At 40.5% G+C, this 18,981-nt stretch overlaps 2 protein-coding genes across 3 annotated transcripts in view; both read left to right on the top strand.

Annotated features, from left to right (window-relative positions):
• LOC122974207 (Fc receptor-like protein 5) overlaps positions 1-18,981 on the top strand; it is a 310,470-nt gene that overhangs the window by 135,049 nt on the left and 156,440 nt on the right. The window lies entirely within an intron of this gene.
• Positions 1,680-18,981, top strand: part of LOC122974067 (kinesin-like protein KIF1C) — a 34,194-nt gene continuing 16,892 nt past the window's right edge. Inside the window, exons 1-5 of one of the 2 annotated variants that reach the window (XM_044341917.1) lie at positions 1,680-2,079; positions 2,220-2,380; positions 15,246-15,374; positions 15,991-16,067; positions 16,166-16,244. In XM_044341917.1, coding sequence (XP_044197852.1) covers positions 15,269-15,374; positions 15,991-16,067; positions 16,166-16,244 — 262 coding nt within the window. In that variant the 5' untranslated portion in view covers positions 1,680-2,079; positions 2,220-2,380; positions 15,246-15,268. Of the gene's footprint in view, positions 2,084-2,219; positions 2,381-15,245; positions 15,375-15,990; positions 16,068-16,165; positions 16,245-18,981 lie in introns of both variants that reach the window. The other variant, XM_044341918.1, reaches the window with a different exon arrangement.

Here is an 18,981-nt window from a genome sequence, read left to right as displayed (position 1 = left end):
AAATTACCTGCTAATCATTTACTCGATTAATTGTTTAGTCAATAAAAATAGTTTCTGAGAGCCCATAGTGATGTCTTCAAGTCACTTGTTTGTTTGCCTAAACAGTCAAAAAAAAATGGACTTTCTGTCATATATGACAAAGAAAAACAGCAAATCGTGACATTTGAAAAGCTTGAACCAAAGAATATTTGACACTTTTGCTTGAAAAATAGATGACTTTTTCAGTGGACAATTATAACATAGTGAGTCAAGATTATGAGCTAGTGAGTCAGAATCGTGACATATCAAATCAAAATTAGGATATTTTAATTCAAAATATAAAACATACCAGAGCATGTTCCAGCTTTAAAGACATAATATATAACTTTTCCACATTAAAATGTCTAAAAAATGACCAGACCTATGTTATATGTTTTGTTGAGTTGTGTACTTTCATTATTCCAAATGTTTCCAACAATATTCAAACCCAGAAAAATTTGTCATTGTAATTAAGGTAACAATCCATTTCATTTGGTCACCTGTGAATGGCTTACCCCTCTACTTGCTATAACTTTCGGGGAACATTATGTTAGCTAACGTTACTTGTGGCTATTTCATTAGAATGAAATGACATAATGTACATATAACTTTAATACATTACCTTGTGTGTGAACATGATTTTGCCTCATATTTTCTTCTTCTTAGTCACGTCAGATCAATGGCAGTGGGGGTTGTTTAACAATGAAGACAACAACTCCCATGATCCCATGCTACTTCACGATGTCATCAAACTCTATCTTTTTTTATTTACATTAAAACTTTGCATTTAAGTTCCCCACGTCGCCTCGTTTTTAATATCAATTATGATAACAGACTGCAGCTTTAAAGGAACAGGTGTTTAGCCTAGCTTAGCACAAGGGATGGAAGAAGGTGGAAACTGCTATCTTAGCTTCATCCAAAGTGGAAAAGAAATCAATCTTCCAACAGTTCCACAGCTGTCTGTCTTATATACAGTACATGTTGTATCGTGTTTATTCAACAGGTATAGAAATAGACATGTAAAGTAAAGGCATAGTGGTTTCAGTAGCAGTTAGCATTGGAGCTAACAGCTGGCAAACTGCTAGGCTTTGCCCTAACTTGACTTTTAACCAGATACAAGCAGAAAGAATTTCTTTTCGTTTGCTTTTATTTTTATATTATGAAATGGTGGTAAAGACAATTTTATTTTCATGTATTTTTTCCGTTATTATTATTTTTTTTAATCTGTTCTGAATCTGTTGAATGGGTGGGTGAGTATCAGAAACGTTGTAAAGCGTTTTGGATAAAAGTGCTACATAAGCAGCCATTTTTTAAAACCATAATTCTCTTGTTAGATTCTGCTCAGTATTTTTATAATAAAAATCTTGCTTTTATACACCAAATGTTGAACTCGTTTGAAAATAAAGAATTTAGAAAAAAAATGACAAAACTGTGTGTCGACTAAACTCAACTGGATCAATAACTAGCTTGTTAGCTAATAAGTTACAACATATAAATCATAGTTTTCTGGAAACATCCTGGTAAATCGTGTCAGAGTGAGACGTCTGTCTGTGTCTGAGCAGCGGTCACCCCGCTGGAGGGGGACTGGGGGGGCAGCGGGACTGGGCGGGGCCATGTGCGGCTCGAGCGGCGGAGCTGCCGGCTGACTGGCTGCCTCCTCCGTAACGGGGACGCGCCCGCACTCACACGCACACACCCGCCGCGCGGCCAGGCCACCGGCCAGCCTCTCTGCCTCTCTCCCCCCTCTCTTCTCTTTCCTCTTCCTTTCTTAAAACTCCATTTTCCTTTTAGAAAATTCCGTTAACACCCGTTTCACCGTTAAACTGCCCCCCCGGACAGCAGCGGGAGAAGCGGCCAACGGGCCGGACAGACACCGGATTACCGAGTTTGCCGTGATTCACCAGCCTGCCTGCCAGCCAGCAGCGGGCCGCAACTTTCCTTCATTTTGTTTCACTTTTTAACTCTTTTCTCCGACGGTTAAATTTACCGGACGGTGACTTCAGCCCCGTGAAAAGTTGGGAAGCAGCTGCCACCGCCGCCGTTACACCGGAGGAAACCGACGTAAGTGAGTTTTAACTTTTCTTCAACGTGTGTGTGTGTGTGTGTATGTGTGTATGTGTGTATGTGTGTGTGTGTGTGTGTGACACAGCAGCGCCCCCACCCAACTTTCTGTGTCCGTGTGTGTGTCCCGGTACCGACAGGCCCCTCACCGGAACCAGAAACACGGCTGTGTCACCGGCGGACCGGCCCATCTGCCCGGTTTGTTTGTTTGTTTGTTTGTTTTGTTTTTCTGATGGGGACCGTGTGAGCGGACCAGCGCGTGGCCTCCACGAGATTCACCGTTTCCTCCGGTCAGGTAGAGGTGAGTCATCTCCGGTAATAAATATATTACACATTATTATATTATATTACACTCTAATAACGTGTTGTTAACCTGATTAATGTTTAAATTCACATAATTTAAACACTTTAATCCACTTTGTTCACCTTTTATACAAATAAATACACTTAATGTAGTTTTTACAGGTGTAATTGATTTAATTTAGTTGACTACAAATTATAGTTATTTATAACTAACTTATCAAAATCAGATCATCAATCAAGAATCAATAATCCCAAATAAACACAGTCTCACACATACAACATTAAAACATATATAAATAAATTAAATAAATAATAAAAAGTATATTATAAAGCAGTTAATGTTGTAATAGTTAATAAACTTGCTGTTTAAATTAATTTACACTTTTAAAAATGGAAATAAAACATAAACTTTCATCAGGTTTCATGAAGTGAATTCTAGTTTCAGTCAGTTTAAAGGTGGTTTCTGTCCATTAAAGCTGCAACGATCAGTCGATTAATTGATAATTAGATGGAAAGAAAGTTTATCTGATATTATTTTGCTTATCGATTAGTAGTTTTAGTCGTTTTTAAACAGTTTCAGCCTCTCAAATATGAGGATTTACTGCTTGTTTTCGTCATTTATGATAGTAAATGAAATATTTTTTTGGTTTTTTTTGGTAGAATAAGCAGTTCAAGGACGTCACTCTGGGAAGTTGTGATGGACGGTTTTCACTTCTTTTTGACGTTTCACATATTAAACAATCATTTAATTAGGTAAAGTTTATTTAATATAGCAGCTTTCACACAGCAGAGTAAAACTGTTAAAGAAATAAGACCATAAAAATAGTACAATATAAGAGAAACAAACAATAAAATATAAACAAAAACGGACCTTAAAAACACACAAAATTCAAACTCTAGACAGTATGAAACGAGAAGTTTGAATAAATGAATCTTAAGCAGTTTTTTAAAGGCGTCAACAGAGACCACAGATCAGACGTCTGTAATTAATTATGTGAGAAAATAATCAGTGTTTCAAAGTGACATTTTTAATCAGTTATTTTGTTCTTTTCTTTGCTTTTTTCTTGTCAGAGAAAACAGTGAAAAACTCAAAGATGTTCAGTTTACTTGGATATAAAACGAAGAAAAGGTGGAAGCTTTCAAACGGAGAATAATTGGTGTTTTTATTGATTTTTAAAGGTGCAATCTGTAGGATTTAGTAGCATCTAGCAGTGAGGTTACACATATCAACCAAATGAATCCTCCTCCCCTTCCGAGCGTGTAGGAGAACCTACGAAACTCGTGAAAAACGCAGCAAAAGTCCGTCTGTAGAGCCAGTGTTTGGTTTGTCTGTTCTGGGCTACTGTAGAAACATGGCGGTGCAACATGGCGGCCTCTGTGGAAGACGACCTGCTCCCTCTGTAGATATAAAGGGCTCATTCTAATTAACGAAAACACAACCATTCTTATGTTCAGGTGATTAAACACTAATTAAAACATACTTATAGGATGCAAAATTAACTTTTCTGTCCGTCCGCCAAATGTTTAGTAAATGTTTAAATTTTACCAACCAATCAAAAGACTACTGTTACGACAGCGACTTCCGTATTTTACCAGCGTTTGGCTGCCGGCTTTTGCTAATTTAGTGCCCTGCATATTTATGAATATTATATTCTACTTCTGCCAATAGGTCCGTCTAAATCTTACACTCTGGTCCTTTAAACCTGCAGTTCGGGACTGTTGCCCCCGACCCCCCCCCCCCCTCCCGGCAGTGACAGTAATTACACAAACACTGTTGACGTGTTAATGACGGACGCCGTAGCGACGCGCTCCTATCCTACTGTTGCTCCCACCGTTAGCTCTGACGAACCAATCACTGCTGGTTGACTTAAAGGCGTCACTACCAGTCAGGCCGGGCGGGAATGTCACCACAGACACCAGATGAAAAACTCTATAAATACTGAGAAATACAGAGAGATTTACTCAGCAGTGATTGGTTGAATCAGCAGTGTGTGAACTTGAATGTAACAGATGTTCATTTATATGTAAATAAATGAATAAATGATTATCAACCGTCAAAATAAAACAGTTAATTTATCAGACGTCTAATTGCTTCAGCACTATTTTAGACGCTGTCTCATATATTTGCGCCGACAGATTGATTTCGATAATGAGCGTCGGAGCAGCTTTTAGAGGCAGAGAGTCGCTGTCTCAGAGATGCAGTCACTGTTCATGTCTCGCTCTCTAAAGTTAGCCTGTGTGGCTAAAGCTGCTCCCAGCAGGCATCTCAGCAATCTGTGAGTGTGTGTTGTGTATTTTTAGCTCCATGTTGTTTGGATTCTGCCCCGATGTTATTAGGCAACACCCAGAAAAAAATTGATAAGGAGAGATTGAACCACCTCCCTCGTGCGGAGCAGTGTTTTTCCTCGTTCTGTTTTCACATTTTTAAATATTTCTTTAAACTTTATCTTCATTGTTACTGAATGTAGAAACTCAGGACTCATTTATGTTCACGTTCTGGACACCAGTTTGAATAATATATGTGAGCAGTACTACAATACCCATGAGCCTCAGCTGCTGCTGTTGCTGTGGAGACGAAGCTGTGTTTGCATGTCAGAACAAAACACAGCTGGATCTCATCCAGAATTCACCCAGAATCTGAAAATAAACTTGATTTAATCAGCGGTTGTAAATATGAACTCTGGGCTCGCAGTTATCAGAGCATGTGACTGAGTTTTATGATCTGTATTTGTAGTTTCTGGCTGTGAAATGCACCTTGGGAGTTGTAGTTCTGCTTTAAAGCTTTTATGTTCACAAATCTTCAGCTTTTTTTTTTTTTTATCAAAGAACCAGATATTTTCTAACATATTTTGTTTTGATGGTTTAAACCAGAAGAGTTTCATGTTGATCCAAAGAGTCATGTGGCATGTGTCTGTGGGAAAAATTAAGACTATTATTACCAGAACTAGTGGAGCCTAAAATATCTCCTCCCACTCAGTAACTCCATTATGACAGGCCTGTGTGTGTGTGTGTGTGTGTGTGTGTGTGTGTGTGTGTGTGTGTGTGTGTTTCCTCTGTTATCTCTGCAAACGTTCCTCCAGGTGAGGAATGTTAAACTGCTTCTGACTCCAAAAACGTCCACATTGCAGAAAGTCTCCCGAAGGCTCCACCTGTTAGCGTTGAGGTTTAAACTTCCAGCGGAGCGCCGTGACCTGCGAGGCGAGGGTCATGTGACGGCTCAAGGCCGTTTGGTAGAAAGTAATCAAAGAAGAAGAATAAAACACAACTGAGCAGCAACCTGCTGCATCTTTATTCTTTCAACTCTAATTAGGTTTGACAAAGTTTGATTTGAACAAAACATTTAAAATGTAAAAACAGTGACACAAATAATCTAAAGATTTGAAGTATGAATATTCACATAAACGTAACTTTTAGTTAATTACATTTTGAATCCTTTTATTCAAAGCGACGCTCCAGTTTCTTTGTTACATTTGTATTATCACAGAATCATATAAAGTCACTTTCAAATGTTCCAAACGTGATTTTCAACAATCAGTTGCCACGGAAACATGTCTGTTTTATTTATATTTATTTGTTTTTGATTCAAAAACTCACAAAACAGCATCATCAGACCCGCAGTCACAGCAGTGAACCGCTCTCCTAAACGCATCCACGCATAAACATAAACATGCTAGCAGGTTAGCTAGCTAGCTGTAGTGCTAGCATGGCTGCCCCTGCCCCCCCCCCCCCGGCTGGTCACCTTGCAGTTCACACCTGTCTGTCGAGTCTCCGGCTTTGTGATGGAAACAGGAGTTAGCATCTAGCTGTAGCATTTAGCTCTGCAGCAGATTAGCATCTTCTCACATGTTCACGCTGATGCTGTGAAAGCTGGAAATATCAGACCAGTTTACCAGTTTACCAGTTTACCACATCATCATTATTATTATTATTCCACCGCAGCTGCTTGTTAATCGATCGCATTAATCAATAGCTCATCGTGCTGCTGCCTGTGTTCTCTCAGGTTCGGGCGGGTTTACCGCGGGTCCGTTTCGAGACCAGTACCAGTCATACGTGTACAGGTTGAGCTCGTCATGCAGATTTCCCACCGCTCCTAAAAGCAGCACGTGGCGGATGTCATGTGATCAGGACGTAGATGTTCACTGTCTGTCAGTCTGACTCAAATGTTCTTTACAAACTGGGCGTCGGGTCGAGCTGATGGCTATCTTTAGCTGTGTGTGTGTGTCTGTGTGTGTGTTTGATGTTGTGTACATTACCATAGGAAGGGCTGAGCTCTGTGTGTGTGTGTGTGTGTGTGTGTGTGTGTGTGTGTGTGTGTGTGTGTGTGGTATGAACACCATTCATTATCACATTCCTCCAGAGAGGCCTACACATGGGAACTAAACTCTGTCTCTGTAGTGAGTTTGTCCTCACGACTCCAATCAGACCACAGTCATCACATGTGTTCACTGCTGATCAATAATCAATCACATGTGTGTTCACTGCTGATCAATAATCAATCCGGACCAACAGACGAGTGTTTACAGGCAGAAGAGGAAGAATGACCACTGAAAAAACCAAGAGAAGAAGAAGTTGGAAAACTTCAAAAATGACTGAAACGATGAAACTATTAACAAAATAATTGCACTTATTTTCTCAATCAACTAATTGATTAATCAGCTGATCATTGCAGCCATATTGGCTACAGACTGACGTGCTGCAGATTTCCTGACAAACTGGCAAATAAACCTCTGGTTTGGGAGTCTCTGCTCCCAGACGGATTCAGGGGGAAGGCTGATTGTATTTTTACGTCGTGGTGCGTCTGCAGTCTGGTTGACTTCGTCTGTTTCCATATTCTCGCCGGTTGTGTAATTCCTGGCTGAGAGCAGGAAGTGTAGCGTGTTGGCTAAAAGAGTCTCCAGCTGGTTTTAGCTGTGAGATGAAGGATGTGAGCCGCAACGAACCGCGACGTCGACTGGAATTTCTTTCTTTTTTTTTTTTTGAAGCTGGAAAAAACGTCTTTCTGTCTTTGCTAACAGTCTGTTTAAACAACTGGTTAGTTTGGCCAATAGCAGCTTTCAAACTAGCCGGGCCTGTTCAACCAGACACTGAGTAACTGTGTGTGTGTGTGTGTGTGTGTGTGTGTGTGTGTGTGTGTGTGTGTTGGGATGCCTGTGCTGTGATGTCAGCGTTTCTGCCCGTGGTCTGCGGTATGCAGGCTGCTTGTTCACCTCGACGCACACAGTAAGATTAGAGTACAATCCAGTATCTGTCTCCACCATCTTGTCCGTGTGTGTGTGTTTCTGTGTTGACAGAACAAACACTCGCTCAGCGGCGGGAAGGACTCATTTTAAAAAAATACATTTTCAACCCAGTGTTTCTGCTGTTTTGATTGAATGATGTCACTTCCTGTAAGCGTCCCCTCAGAGGATCTCACATCTTCTTTAAAGGATCACTTCAGGTTTTTCAAGTCTGTCTTAACAAATTACTGATGGGACAAAAATCTGCAGCCCACAGGCAGCAATGGACAAAATGACGTCAGTTTGTTTCCCCTTTATGAAGTTTCTCTTCCTGAGTTTAGGTAGGGTTAGGGGTTAAGGGTTAAGGGTTGGGATTAGGGTTAGGGGTTAAGGGTTGGGTTTAGGGTTAGGGGTTAGGGTTACTGGTAGGGGTTAAGGGTTGGGGTTAGGGTTTAGGGTTAGGGTTACGGTTAGGGGTTAAGGGTTGGGATTAGGGTTAAGGGTTTGGATTAGGGTTAGGGGTTAAGGGTTAGGGTTAAGGGTTTGGATTAGGGTTAGGGGTGAAGGGTTGGGGTTAGGGGTAATGGGTTGGGATTAGGGTTAATGGTTAAGGGTTAGGGTTAGGGGTTAAGGGTTGGGATTAGGGTTAGGGGTTAAGGGTTAGGGGTTGGGGTTGGGGTTACTGGTAGAGGTTAAGGGTTGGGTTTAGGGTTAGGGTTTAGGATTAGGGTTACAGTTAGGGGTTAAGGGTTGGGTTTAGGGTTAGGGGTTAAGGGTTAGGGTTAGGGGTTGGGGTTACTGGTAGAGGTTAAGGGTTAGGGTTTAGGGTTACGGTAAGGGGTTAAGGGTTGGGTTTAGGGTTAGGGGTTGGGGTTAGGGTTTAGGGTTAGGGCTACGGTTAGGGGTTAAGGGTTTGGTTTAGGGTTAGGGGTTGGAGTTAGGGTTTAGGGTTAGGGGTTGGGGTTAGGGTTACTGGTGGAGGTTAAGGGTTGGGATCAGGGTTAGGGGTTAAGGGTTGGGATTAGGGTTAAGGGTTGGGTTTAGGGTTAGGGGCTAAGGGTTGGGATTAGGGTTAGGGGTTAAGGGTTGGGTTTAGGGTTAGGGTTAGGGTTTAGGGTTGGGATTAGGGTTAGGGGTTTAGGGTTAGATTTGTTGCTTTTTTACTGTATTATATTGATTTACACACTTATAGGGATGGAATATGTTAGTTCATCGATACTACTGCTCTCATCTGTTAAGTACTTTAACGATACTCTACTGTGCAACAATAAATAAATGAATACATGTTTTATTTTGTTTATAATGAAATATTGTTTCTAGAGCTGCAGCGTCACTATAAACTCAGTAATTAGACGAGTTAATAACAGTAATAAGAATGAGGAACATACAAATCCAGGGTCCCAGGGGTGCTGGAAATCCAGTGCTTGAATTTTGAATAAAGTACTTGAAACATAGTAAATCGCTGGGTCGGTGACACATCCTGAAACTTGAAACTTTGGGTTTTTTTTTTGGTAGTTTATAGCACAATAACTGTTTATTTAATGTGGTGGAGAAGTGAAATAATCATTTTGACTGTATATATATATGATTTACCACAGCTGTAGGTGCTGGTAAAGCTTGAAAATACACCTTGAAAAGTGCTTGAATTTGATGTAGTTGTCGTCCTTCAAAGCTGCCGGAAGATCAGCCAGAAAATATACAAAGAATTTGCCAGATTTTTTAGAGACCTGCACTTCCTGTTGACTGTTAGTTCAGGTGATGACGGCGCTGCTCTTCTTCTGTGGTGATCAGGCTCCACGTAGCTCTTTGAACTCGATGTTGTTTATGTCTGTTTTCACAGCTGATAGACACAACCGGCTCCTGTAAAGATCTCTGAGAGGAAATCTAGTAGAGCTGCGACTGATGATTGTTTTTTATTATCGATTCATCTTAATCAATCAATAAAACACATCCTGGAGTCTGAGGTGACGTCAAGAAAGCAAGAGGAAAAGCAAGAAAAGACACAAATTCTAACATTTAGAGTCTTGAACCAGTGAATGTTTGGTGCTTTTTGCTTGAAAAATTAAAAGATTGATCGATTATGAAAACTGATGCTGATTAATCTTCTGTTGATTGATTGTTATTCAGTTAATCGTTTCATCTATAAAATGTCAAAAAGTAATGAAAAACTGTCAATTTAAGATATTAAGTTTATAATGATATAAAACGGGGTTGGGATTAGGGTTAAGGGTTGGGTTTAGGGTTAGGGTTACTGGTAGGGGTTAAGGGTTGGGGTTAGGGGTTAAGGTTTGGGGTTAGGGTTAGGGGTTAAGGGTTGGGTTACAGTTAGGGGTTAAGGTTTGGGGTTACGGTTAGGGGTTAAGGGTTGGGGTTAGGGTTAGGGATTAAGGGTTGGGTTAGGGGTTAAGGATTGGGATTAGGGGTTAGGGTTTAGGGTTAGGGTTACTGTTAGGGGTTAAGGTTTGGGGTTAGGGTTAGGGGTTAAGGATTGGGGTTAGGGTTATGGTTAGGGGTTAAGGGTTGGGGTTAGGGTTAGGGGTTAAGGGTTGGGGTTACGGTTAGGGGTTAAGGATTGGGGTTAGGGTTAGGGGTTAAGGGTTGGGTTAGGGTTAGGGGTTAAGGGTTGGGTTAGGGGTTAAGGATTGGGATTAGGGGTTAGGGTTTAGGGTTAGGGTTACTGTTAGGGGTTAAGGTTTGGGGTTAGGGTTAGGGGTTAAGGATTGGGGTTAGGGTTACGGTTAGGGGTTAAGGGTTGGGGTTAGGGTTAGGGGTTAAGGGTTGGGGTTACGGTTAGGGGTTAAGGGTTGGGGTTAGGGTTAGGGGTTAAGGGTTGGGGTTAGGGTTAGGGGTTAAGGGTTGGGTTAGGGGTTAAGGGTTGGGATTATATAATGATATAAAACAGAGAATATGGACGACTCATTGTTTTATGTGTAAAATCTTGAGGAAAGTCATTTGATTGTTTCCGAAGACACCAGAAAAATTGTGTTTGAAAACAGACTGAAGAAAAACTCTTGACTTGACTTAGAAGTTTCCTCTGAACTCGTCCTGAGTAATAAAAAGCCGTTAACAGACTCGATCAGACGGCTGAAGCCTCATAACTCTGGAACGAAGGCTGCGGATTGTTTCCTTCCATGTCTAACGGTGACGTGTTGTTCTGAGGAAACAGCTTTCAGGGGCCGTCGTGCAGAGCAGCAGCTGTAATTACATGAAATATGGTGCTAAGACAGACGGGAAGCTGCTGTGTAATGAGCCGTTACCTGGTTGAACTTTAACACATTTAGTTCCACTGGTTGAATAAAGTGATGAAGCAGAGACTCGAAGCCGACTCTCTCAAACGTTTGGTCACATTCATGAAGGTTTTGACTTCTTTAATCAGAAACTTCCTGATTTAAACTCTTTATTTTGACCGGTTTTTTTTAGTTCAGCTGCTTTTGTTTAGTCAACACGTAACATTTTGCTTCTTGCATGTTGAACAAAGCTGCAACGTAAATAATCAGCCAGTATTTTGATAATTGAAGTAAAAATGCTCCAAACTCTCAGATTCCAGCTCCTCCAATTTGAGGATTTACTGCTTTTATGTGTCGGATCAGAAATTAAACTGAATATTTTGAGGGTTTTGGACAAAACAGGACATTTTAATACATCTGCTTGAGCTGTGAGGAAACGATAAAGAACGACTGATAGACTAAACGATTAATTGTTAATAAAAAGTAATCATGCGGAGTCAGAACAAGTAGCAGCGGAGTATTGTAACGACGAGTATCCTGTAGTTGAGTCCAGGTGGAGCAACGACACATCAGGTTGTTTTTAACCACATTATATAATAATATATATATATAATCAATAACATCACAGCAGCTAAGAGTTGAACCAAGAATGTGGATCTGCAGGATCAGTGTTCAGTTTACTGGCATATATGACACATAAAAGCAGCAAATCCTCCAATTTTCAGGAGCTGGAACCTGAAAGTTTGGAGCATTTTTACTTTAAAAATTACTAAAATGATGAATTGATTATCAAAATACCAGCTGATTAATATAGAAGCTGTATACTAATCAATACACTCATATTTATAGGATACAGTTGTTCAGAGCTGCAATGATAGTCGATCAACAACTATTTAGATAATCAAAATAATCGTTTTAGTCATTTTTTTTTTTAAAGAAAAACTAAAACGCTGGTTGCAGCTTCTCTAAAGTGTCAAACATGATAATAAACTGAACATCTGCAGATCAATCAATCGATCAGTTAGAAGACAAGAAATCAGCATTTACAGGAACAGGAAATGATTCAATACTCGTCAATCAGACTTCACACATTTAAAGCAAAAATGTTTTGTTTATTTTTTTGTTCTCTGACGTGTTTCATCCACCGTTAGTTTCATCGTTTCGTCTTCAACCCTCAACGTGATAAATCACCTGTGTGATGACATCATGAGCTGTGACGGCGGTCGCTGGTTCATTTGGATATTTGAGCGTGAAGATGCTGAGCTTGTTGTTGTTGTTGTTGTTGTGAACGTGCAGGTTGTTGCAGAATGTCGTCGTGTTCTTAAGAAGCATTTAACACATCTTAACTAGAACTGTCGGGTTTTGATAAAATATCAACTTTTATGTGTGTTAGAGCCGTTTGTATCTAAAACTGTGTTAAGGTTACTCCCTGGTTGCCACAGTAGGTGGCGTATTGGACAGCAGTGTACGGAAATGTATATGTAGAGGAAGAGGCAATTACTCCTCAGGTGTGCTGCTTAACGGGAGAAGCACACAGTTTTTTGACTGCCGTTTAGAGGCTAATCTTTAAACCTTTTTTGTTGTTTTCATGCAAGTTATAGATGTAAGTGTATGAATAGCAAATGCTTTAGTGGATAAATAAACACATCTGAAGTGCAAGTCTGAGGATGTTTGATTTACTACATGGAGCCGCCGCATGACGACGCGTCAATTACATGTCCCGGTAACAGCCCCTCACTGTGGCTTAGGTTTTGTTTTGGTTGAAATCAAGTCACTACAATGTGTTTATTAACAAATATATAATTCTACTGTCTGTAGCTCAAAGCTGATTGGTTCCTGCTGAAGGTGTAAAACTTTACAAACGTATAGTTTCATTTTTAAATCAGTTTTATAAAACGTCACATTTCAATTGGTTGCAATTGTTTTTGAAAAAATAATTCAAAGGAATCTCATCAAAATATTTATTTTATTTGTGTTAAGAAAATTAAAATCGGCTGATAAAACGTTATCAGATTTATTAAACTCTCAGTTATCAATATTGGAACCGACCTCAAAAACCCCTTTATCAGTCGGGATACTTTAAACATTTCATCTGCCAAAACTGAAATAAACATGTTTTAGTCTTTAACTGAAAACATTCATCAGTTAAAGTCAAATTTTAATGATTTGATTTTTAGTTTTACTAAAACTCATTTTAGTCATTTTAGTTTTAAAGAAAAAACATTTGTTGGTTTCAGCTTCTCAGATGTGAGAATTTTAAGTTTTTTTTGTGTCGAACGTGACAGTAAACAGACATCATCAGCTGTGTGTCCCGTTACCATGGTTACAGGTTAGCGTTGTCCATGTGAAACTGCTCTGCAGTAATCCATACAGACTGACTCTCCTGTTAGCATTAGCATTAGCATTAGCACAGCTACCTGTGATCATTCTCTCACCTGTTGGCTGTTTATGTTGAGACAACGTTGATATTTGTTTAGTGATCATCTAGACGAAGGTTTAGATCTTTCAGCAGCAGGAAAGATCTAAACCTTCGTCTAGATGGCCGACTGAAAGTTACGTTAGCTTGACAATGTTACGTTAGCTTAGCTTTTTATAAACGTGTGTGTGCTGCCTGCACATTTTCACAGCTGATGATTTCAGAAGTTAATTTTTATGTAGTTTTTGTCTCGTCGTGAAACAAAAGACGTTAAAGAATATTTGTCATCATACTTTAAATTACAGATCAGTCTCCGTCTCACGCACACACACGCTGATAACCAATCAGAGAGCTGATCAGTCACACGATGGCAGCCTTCTGTCTCTGCGTCAGACATCGATCAGTCTCCTCTGATTGGACAGACGCCGTCTCATAGATGATTGACAGGCTGATCAATAATCTGCTGACTGCTTGTTTAACTGACACACACACACACACACACACACACACACACACACACACACACACAGTAACAGTATCTGACAAGGTGTTTTCCCAGGAGGCTGTAGTGTGTGTGTGTGTGTGTGTGTGTGTGTGTGTGTGTGTGTGTGGTAATAGGCCTGAGGCAGGGGCGTTCGACATACAGTGACAAAGACCAAAAAAAAAAGAGAGAGAGAAGATGAATGAAAGAATGAAGAGAAAGAAAGAGAGACGATAGAAATAAAAGAAGAAGAAGAAGAGAGAGAGATACAGGTGAAAATGAGACAGCTGTGGTTTCCATGGCGACGGCAAAAACACATAACAGGACAGGAATGTGAAAGGAGAGAGAGAGAGAGGAAAAAATGTGGAAATGAGAAAGAAAGAGGAGGAAAGAATGAAGGGGGGAGGTTTAGTTTAAGAGAGCCGTCATGAATGGAAAAAAAAAAGAAAAAGAGTAACGAGGGAAAGAAGAAGAGAGGAGAGAAATAAAGAGATATAAAGATTAAAGAAAAACGAGAACAGGAAGAAAAAGATGTGAGAAGATGAAATGAGAAGAGGAAAGGAGGTAAAGGAGAGAAGAGACGGAAGAACAGGATGTAGGAAGAGAGGAGAGAAAAGGAGGAGAAGGAAAAATGAGAGAAGAGAAGAAGAAAAGAGGAGAGAGAGGACGGAAGGAAGGACGGACGGAAGGAAGGAAGGAAGGAAGGGAGGAAGAATAACAGACGGGACAAAAGGAGGAACAGAGGAGAAGGAAAAAAGAGGAAATCCATCCAGGAGAAGGAAAAAAAGAGCGGGAACGAGAGAGAAGCTCATAAAAAGAGGGGAGGAGAGGTGGAAAGAGGAGGAGAGAAGCGGTTTGAGAAGGAGGGAGGAGAGATGAGATAATGGAGGGAAGAAGAGGAATGGAAAAATAAAGAGACGCTGAAAAAAGTTTATATGTTGTTTTTATGGTAGAAAATTAAAACTGAAAAAACAAAAAACTACAAAAAATACAAGTAAAACAATAAAAATCTGTTATAAAAACAGAAAAATTAATAAAATGTTAAACAAATCTGAGTAATTATGAGACAATAAATACAGAAAAATAAACCTCAAATAAATAAATAAATGCAAAAATACACTTTTTTCAGTTAAACTAATTGAGATTAATTGATTAAGTTTAATAGAGAATTTAATTTTAATGTTAATTTCAGAAACTTTACAAAAAATAAAATATAAAGTCAATATAAAGTTTAAAAAAGTAAATATTAAAGTAAGATTATTACTAGAAACTAGAAAAAAATAAAATGTGTAAAATATAAAATTTAATATGATAAAAATTGAAATAAAGTAAAAATATAGTAAAAATCTGAAGTGTAAAATAAAATAATCTGTTAATATAAAATTATAGAATTAGTGTAAAACAAGAAAAGTTAGTTTTTTTTCCTTTTTATTATTATTTTTTGACTTCAAATCAGTTTAATGTTGTTTAGTTTTATTTTTCTGTCTGTGTCTTGACTCTGCTCTCTGATTGGCTGTCCTCAGGTGGGGTGGGCCGGAGCTGAGTGATGGCGGGCGCGTCGGTTAAGGTGGCGGTGCGAGTTCGCCCGTTCAACTCCCGAGAGACGGGACGCAACGCCAAGTGTGTGATCCAGATGCAGGGAAACACTACCTGTAAGACACACACACACACACACACACACACACACACACACACACACACACACAGTTAGCTCGAGGCTAACAGTTCCTATTGGTTTTAATGAAGAATGCTAACAGCCTCTTGTCCCGCTCTCTGAGGGTTAGACGTTTGCTGCGTTTAAAACGGGCCTCAGCGATCCCAGCATGCTTCTGCCAGTCATGTGACCTTTGAACCTGCTGCTATTTACACACACACACACACACACACACACACACACACACACACACACAGTGTATTAATAGACGTTGCTGCAGCGCAACTGTTTTTAGCTGCTGTCTGAACACGCTCACATCGACTGATATTTATACACTGAACTTGTTAATGATTGACGTATTTTGAGTCACGTTTCCTGTGAATTTGTGGTCATGTGACACATTTCACCTCCAGGCTTGGAGTTATGGTAAGAAACAGCTGCTCAGTGATAAATAAGTGAGAACGGAAAAACACCCGCCAACGTTTTGATTCATTTACTGTTTTTGCTGCGGTGTGTATGATTACACGTCTTTATAAACCTGTGAAACCAGTATAATCAATATTGATCCTAGAAGTTACACTGGAGAGTATAAATGTTTGTCTTTGTCTCTGCAGGTATCTCCAACCCCAAACAGCCCAAAGATGGAGCCAAGAACTTCACCTTCGACTATTCCTATTGGTCACACACAACGGTGATCACACACACACACACACACAACATGGAAAAAACACTCGTCCAATCCCCCACAATCAATAATAACCTGATGTGTGTGTGTGTGTGTTTCTGCAGCCTGATGACCCCAGCTTTGCGTGTCAGAAGCAGGTGTATAAAGACATCGGAGAGGAGATGCTGCTGCACGCCTTCGAAGGTAAAAACAGTCACTGACCAGGTTCACTGATCCATTTCAACCACATCACCTCCTGGATCTGAACTGCAAACACTGAACAACGAGGGACTCAGACATGACGCCATGTGTGTCATCATCTGTGCAATGATGCTGCAGATATTAGTGATGATGATGATGATGATGATGATGTCTGACAGTGCGAGTCCAGTTTTTTTCTTTGAGATTTAATTCTGGAAAACGTAAACACACTCCTGAACCTCATCTAGAACTATTTAAACTAGTTGTTGATCTGAAATGAAGCATGACTCTGCAGCTCCTCTTGGCTTTACAGAGCTTAATAGTGAGTTTCAGCTCATTGTTTGGTTTTTTAGGGGTTATAGTTAGGGTTAGGGGTTACAGTTGGGGTTAGGGGTTACGGTTAAGGGTTAGGGTTAGAGGTTAGGGTTTGGGGTTACGGTTAAGGGTTAGGGTTTGGGGTTAGGGGTTAGGGTTTGGGGTTATGGTTAAGGGTTAAAGGTTTGGGGTTAGGGGTTAGGGTTTGGGGTTTCAGTTAAGGGTTAGGGGTTAGGGTTTGGGGTTACGGTTAAGGGTTAGGGTTTGGGGTTAGGGGTTAGGGTTTGGGGTTATGGTTAAGGGTTAAAGGTTTGGGGTTAGGGTTAGGGGTTTGGGGTTAGGGTTAGGGTTTGGGGTTACGGTAAGGGGTTAGGGGTTACGGTTAGGGTTAAGGGTTAGGGTTAGGGTTTGGGGTTACGGTTTGGGGTTAGGGGTTAGGGTTAGGGTTACGGTTAGGGGTTAGGGTTAGGGTTAGGGGTTATGGTTTAGGGTTTGGGGTTACGGTTAGGGGTTAGGGTTTGGGGTTAGGGTTTGGGGTTACGGTTAGGGGTTAGGGTTTGGGGTTAGGGGTTTGGGGTTAGGGTTAGGGGTTATGGTTTAGGGTTAGGGGTTAGGGTTTGGGGTTACGGTTAAGGGTTAAGGGTTAGGGTTTGGGGTTAGGGGTTAGGGTTTGGGGTTTCAGTTAAGGGTTAGGGGTTAGGGTTTGGGGTTACGGTTAAGGGTTAGGGTTTGGGGTTACGGTAAGGGGTTAGGGGTTAGGGTTAGGGTTTGGGGTTACGGTTTGGGGTTAGGGGTTAGGGTTTGGGGTTAGGGTTAGGGGTTAGGGTTTGGGGTTACGGTTAGGGGTTAGGGTTTGGGGTTAGGGGTTTGGGGTTAGGGTTAGGGGTTATGGTTTAGGGTTTGGGGTTACGGTTAGGGGTTAGGGTTTGGGGTTAGGGTTTGGGGTTAGGGGTTTGGGGTTAGGGTTAGGGTTTGGGGTTAGGGTTAGGGGTTAGGGTTTGGGGTTACGGTTAAGGGTTAGGGTTAGGGTTTGGGGTTAGGGTTAGGGGTTAGGGTTTGGGGTTAGGGTTAGGGGTTAGGGTTTGGGGTTACGGTTAGGGGTTAGGGTTAGAGGTTAGAGTCCTGGTTGCTTCTCTGTGTGTTTTTGTTAATGTTATTATTTATTTATTATTAATTTCATGGTTTGTGTTTGTTTCTGTGAATCTGATTGAAAACAAGTTAAAGGTTTGAAGTGTAACCGACTAAAAGGTTGTTTGTTGAGTGTAGTTGTTCTCAGCTGTGTCGGTGTGTTTCCAGGCTGTTAGTTATTAGTTTGAAAGGTTTAGTAAGAAACTGAGGAATCAATCTGCAGTAGTTTTAATTATCAATTAATCGTTTGTCATTTTCTTAAAGAAAAAGAAATTTTTCTCTGGTTTCAGCTTCTCAGATGTGATTTTTGCATTTTGAACTTATTTTTGTGTCTGTTTGATACAAAACAGACATGAAGGACTTGAAAGCATCTCTAATGTTTCTATAACTCAGTCTGATGTGTCAGTGTGTAATGTGTTGGTTGTGGTTCGTAGTGATGAACCTACAGAGAATTATCAGTGACTCTGCAGCTCCTCTCAGCTTTACGGAGCTTTATAGTGAGTTTCAGCTCATTGTTTATCTGTCCGGCTGAAACTTTACTGTTCTGGTTCACTCTCAGCGTCTCATAGCGTCGTTTTCAGAAAAAAAGCTGAAAAAAGCTGCTGTACACTACCTGCTAACAGTTAGCTGTAGACTAACTGGTGAACATAGTGGAGCATTTAGCAGCTAAAGAGCCAGATATTTCCCTCAGGAGTTGGTAGAGAGTAAAAACAGAAGCTAAAAGAGAGTGAATATTGGACTCACATTCACCAGGTGGACAGAAACACGACTCCACATGAATCATAATGTTGCTCCGTAACTGCTGGATGTGGAAATAAGCAACTGTTTGCTAACAAGTTCAACATATCAACTGACTACGAGTGATGTGGCAGAGCTGAGTGTGTGTGGAGGACCGGATGGAGCAGAGCGGCGGGGAGCTCCGTAGGAGTCGCACTGCTCTGATCCGGAGTCGTTTACCGGCGGGAGGAGAGCTCAGAGTTTATTTTTTAAACTTTTTGGGATTAAAAAGTGGATTTATCTTCACTCTTGCTCTCTCTTCGTCCATGTTGACTGTTGACTGAAGGGGAAACGGAAACATCAAGGACGTCGGCGTTGATTTTGACCAATGAAAATAGAGCCAGGCTGAGCAGTTTTCTGTTCACTGACAGCTGGAGCAGGTTAAAACATCTTCATGGAATCAGTGATGATGTGTCAGAGTTGCGTTTTCACGACTTGTTTCTGATGAAAACTAGAGGACAAACATGAGCTAATGCAGGTTTAAAGATAAATGTTTTTTTTTCAGAGCAGCAGCAATGTT

This window comes from Thunnus albacares, chromosome 22 (genome assembly GCF_914725855.1).
Source record: "Thunnus albacares chromosome 22, fThuAlb1.1, whole genome shotgun sequence".
NCBI classification, from domain to species: domain Eukaryota; kingdom Metazoa; phylum Chordata; class Actinopteri; order Scombriformes; family Scombridae; genus Thunnus; species Thunnus albacares.
Note: the sequence above shows the minus strand (reverse complement) of the source record. Positions and strands in the feature narration are given on the sequence as shown.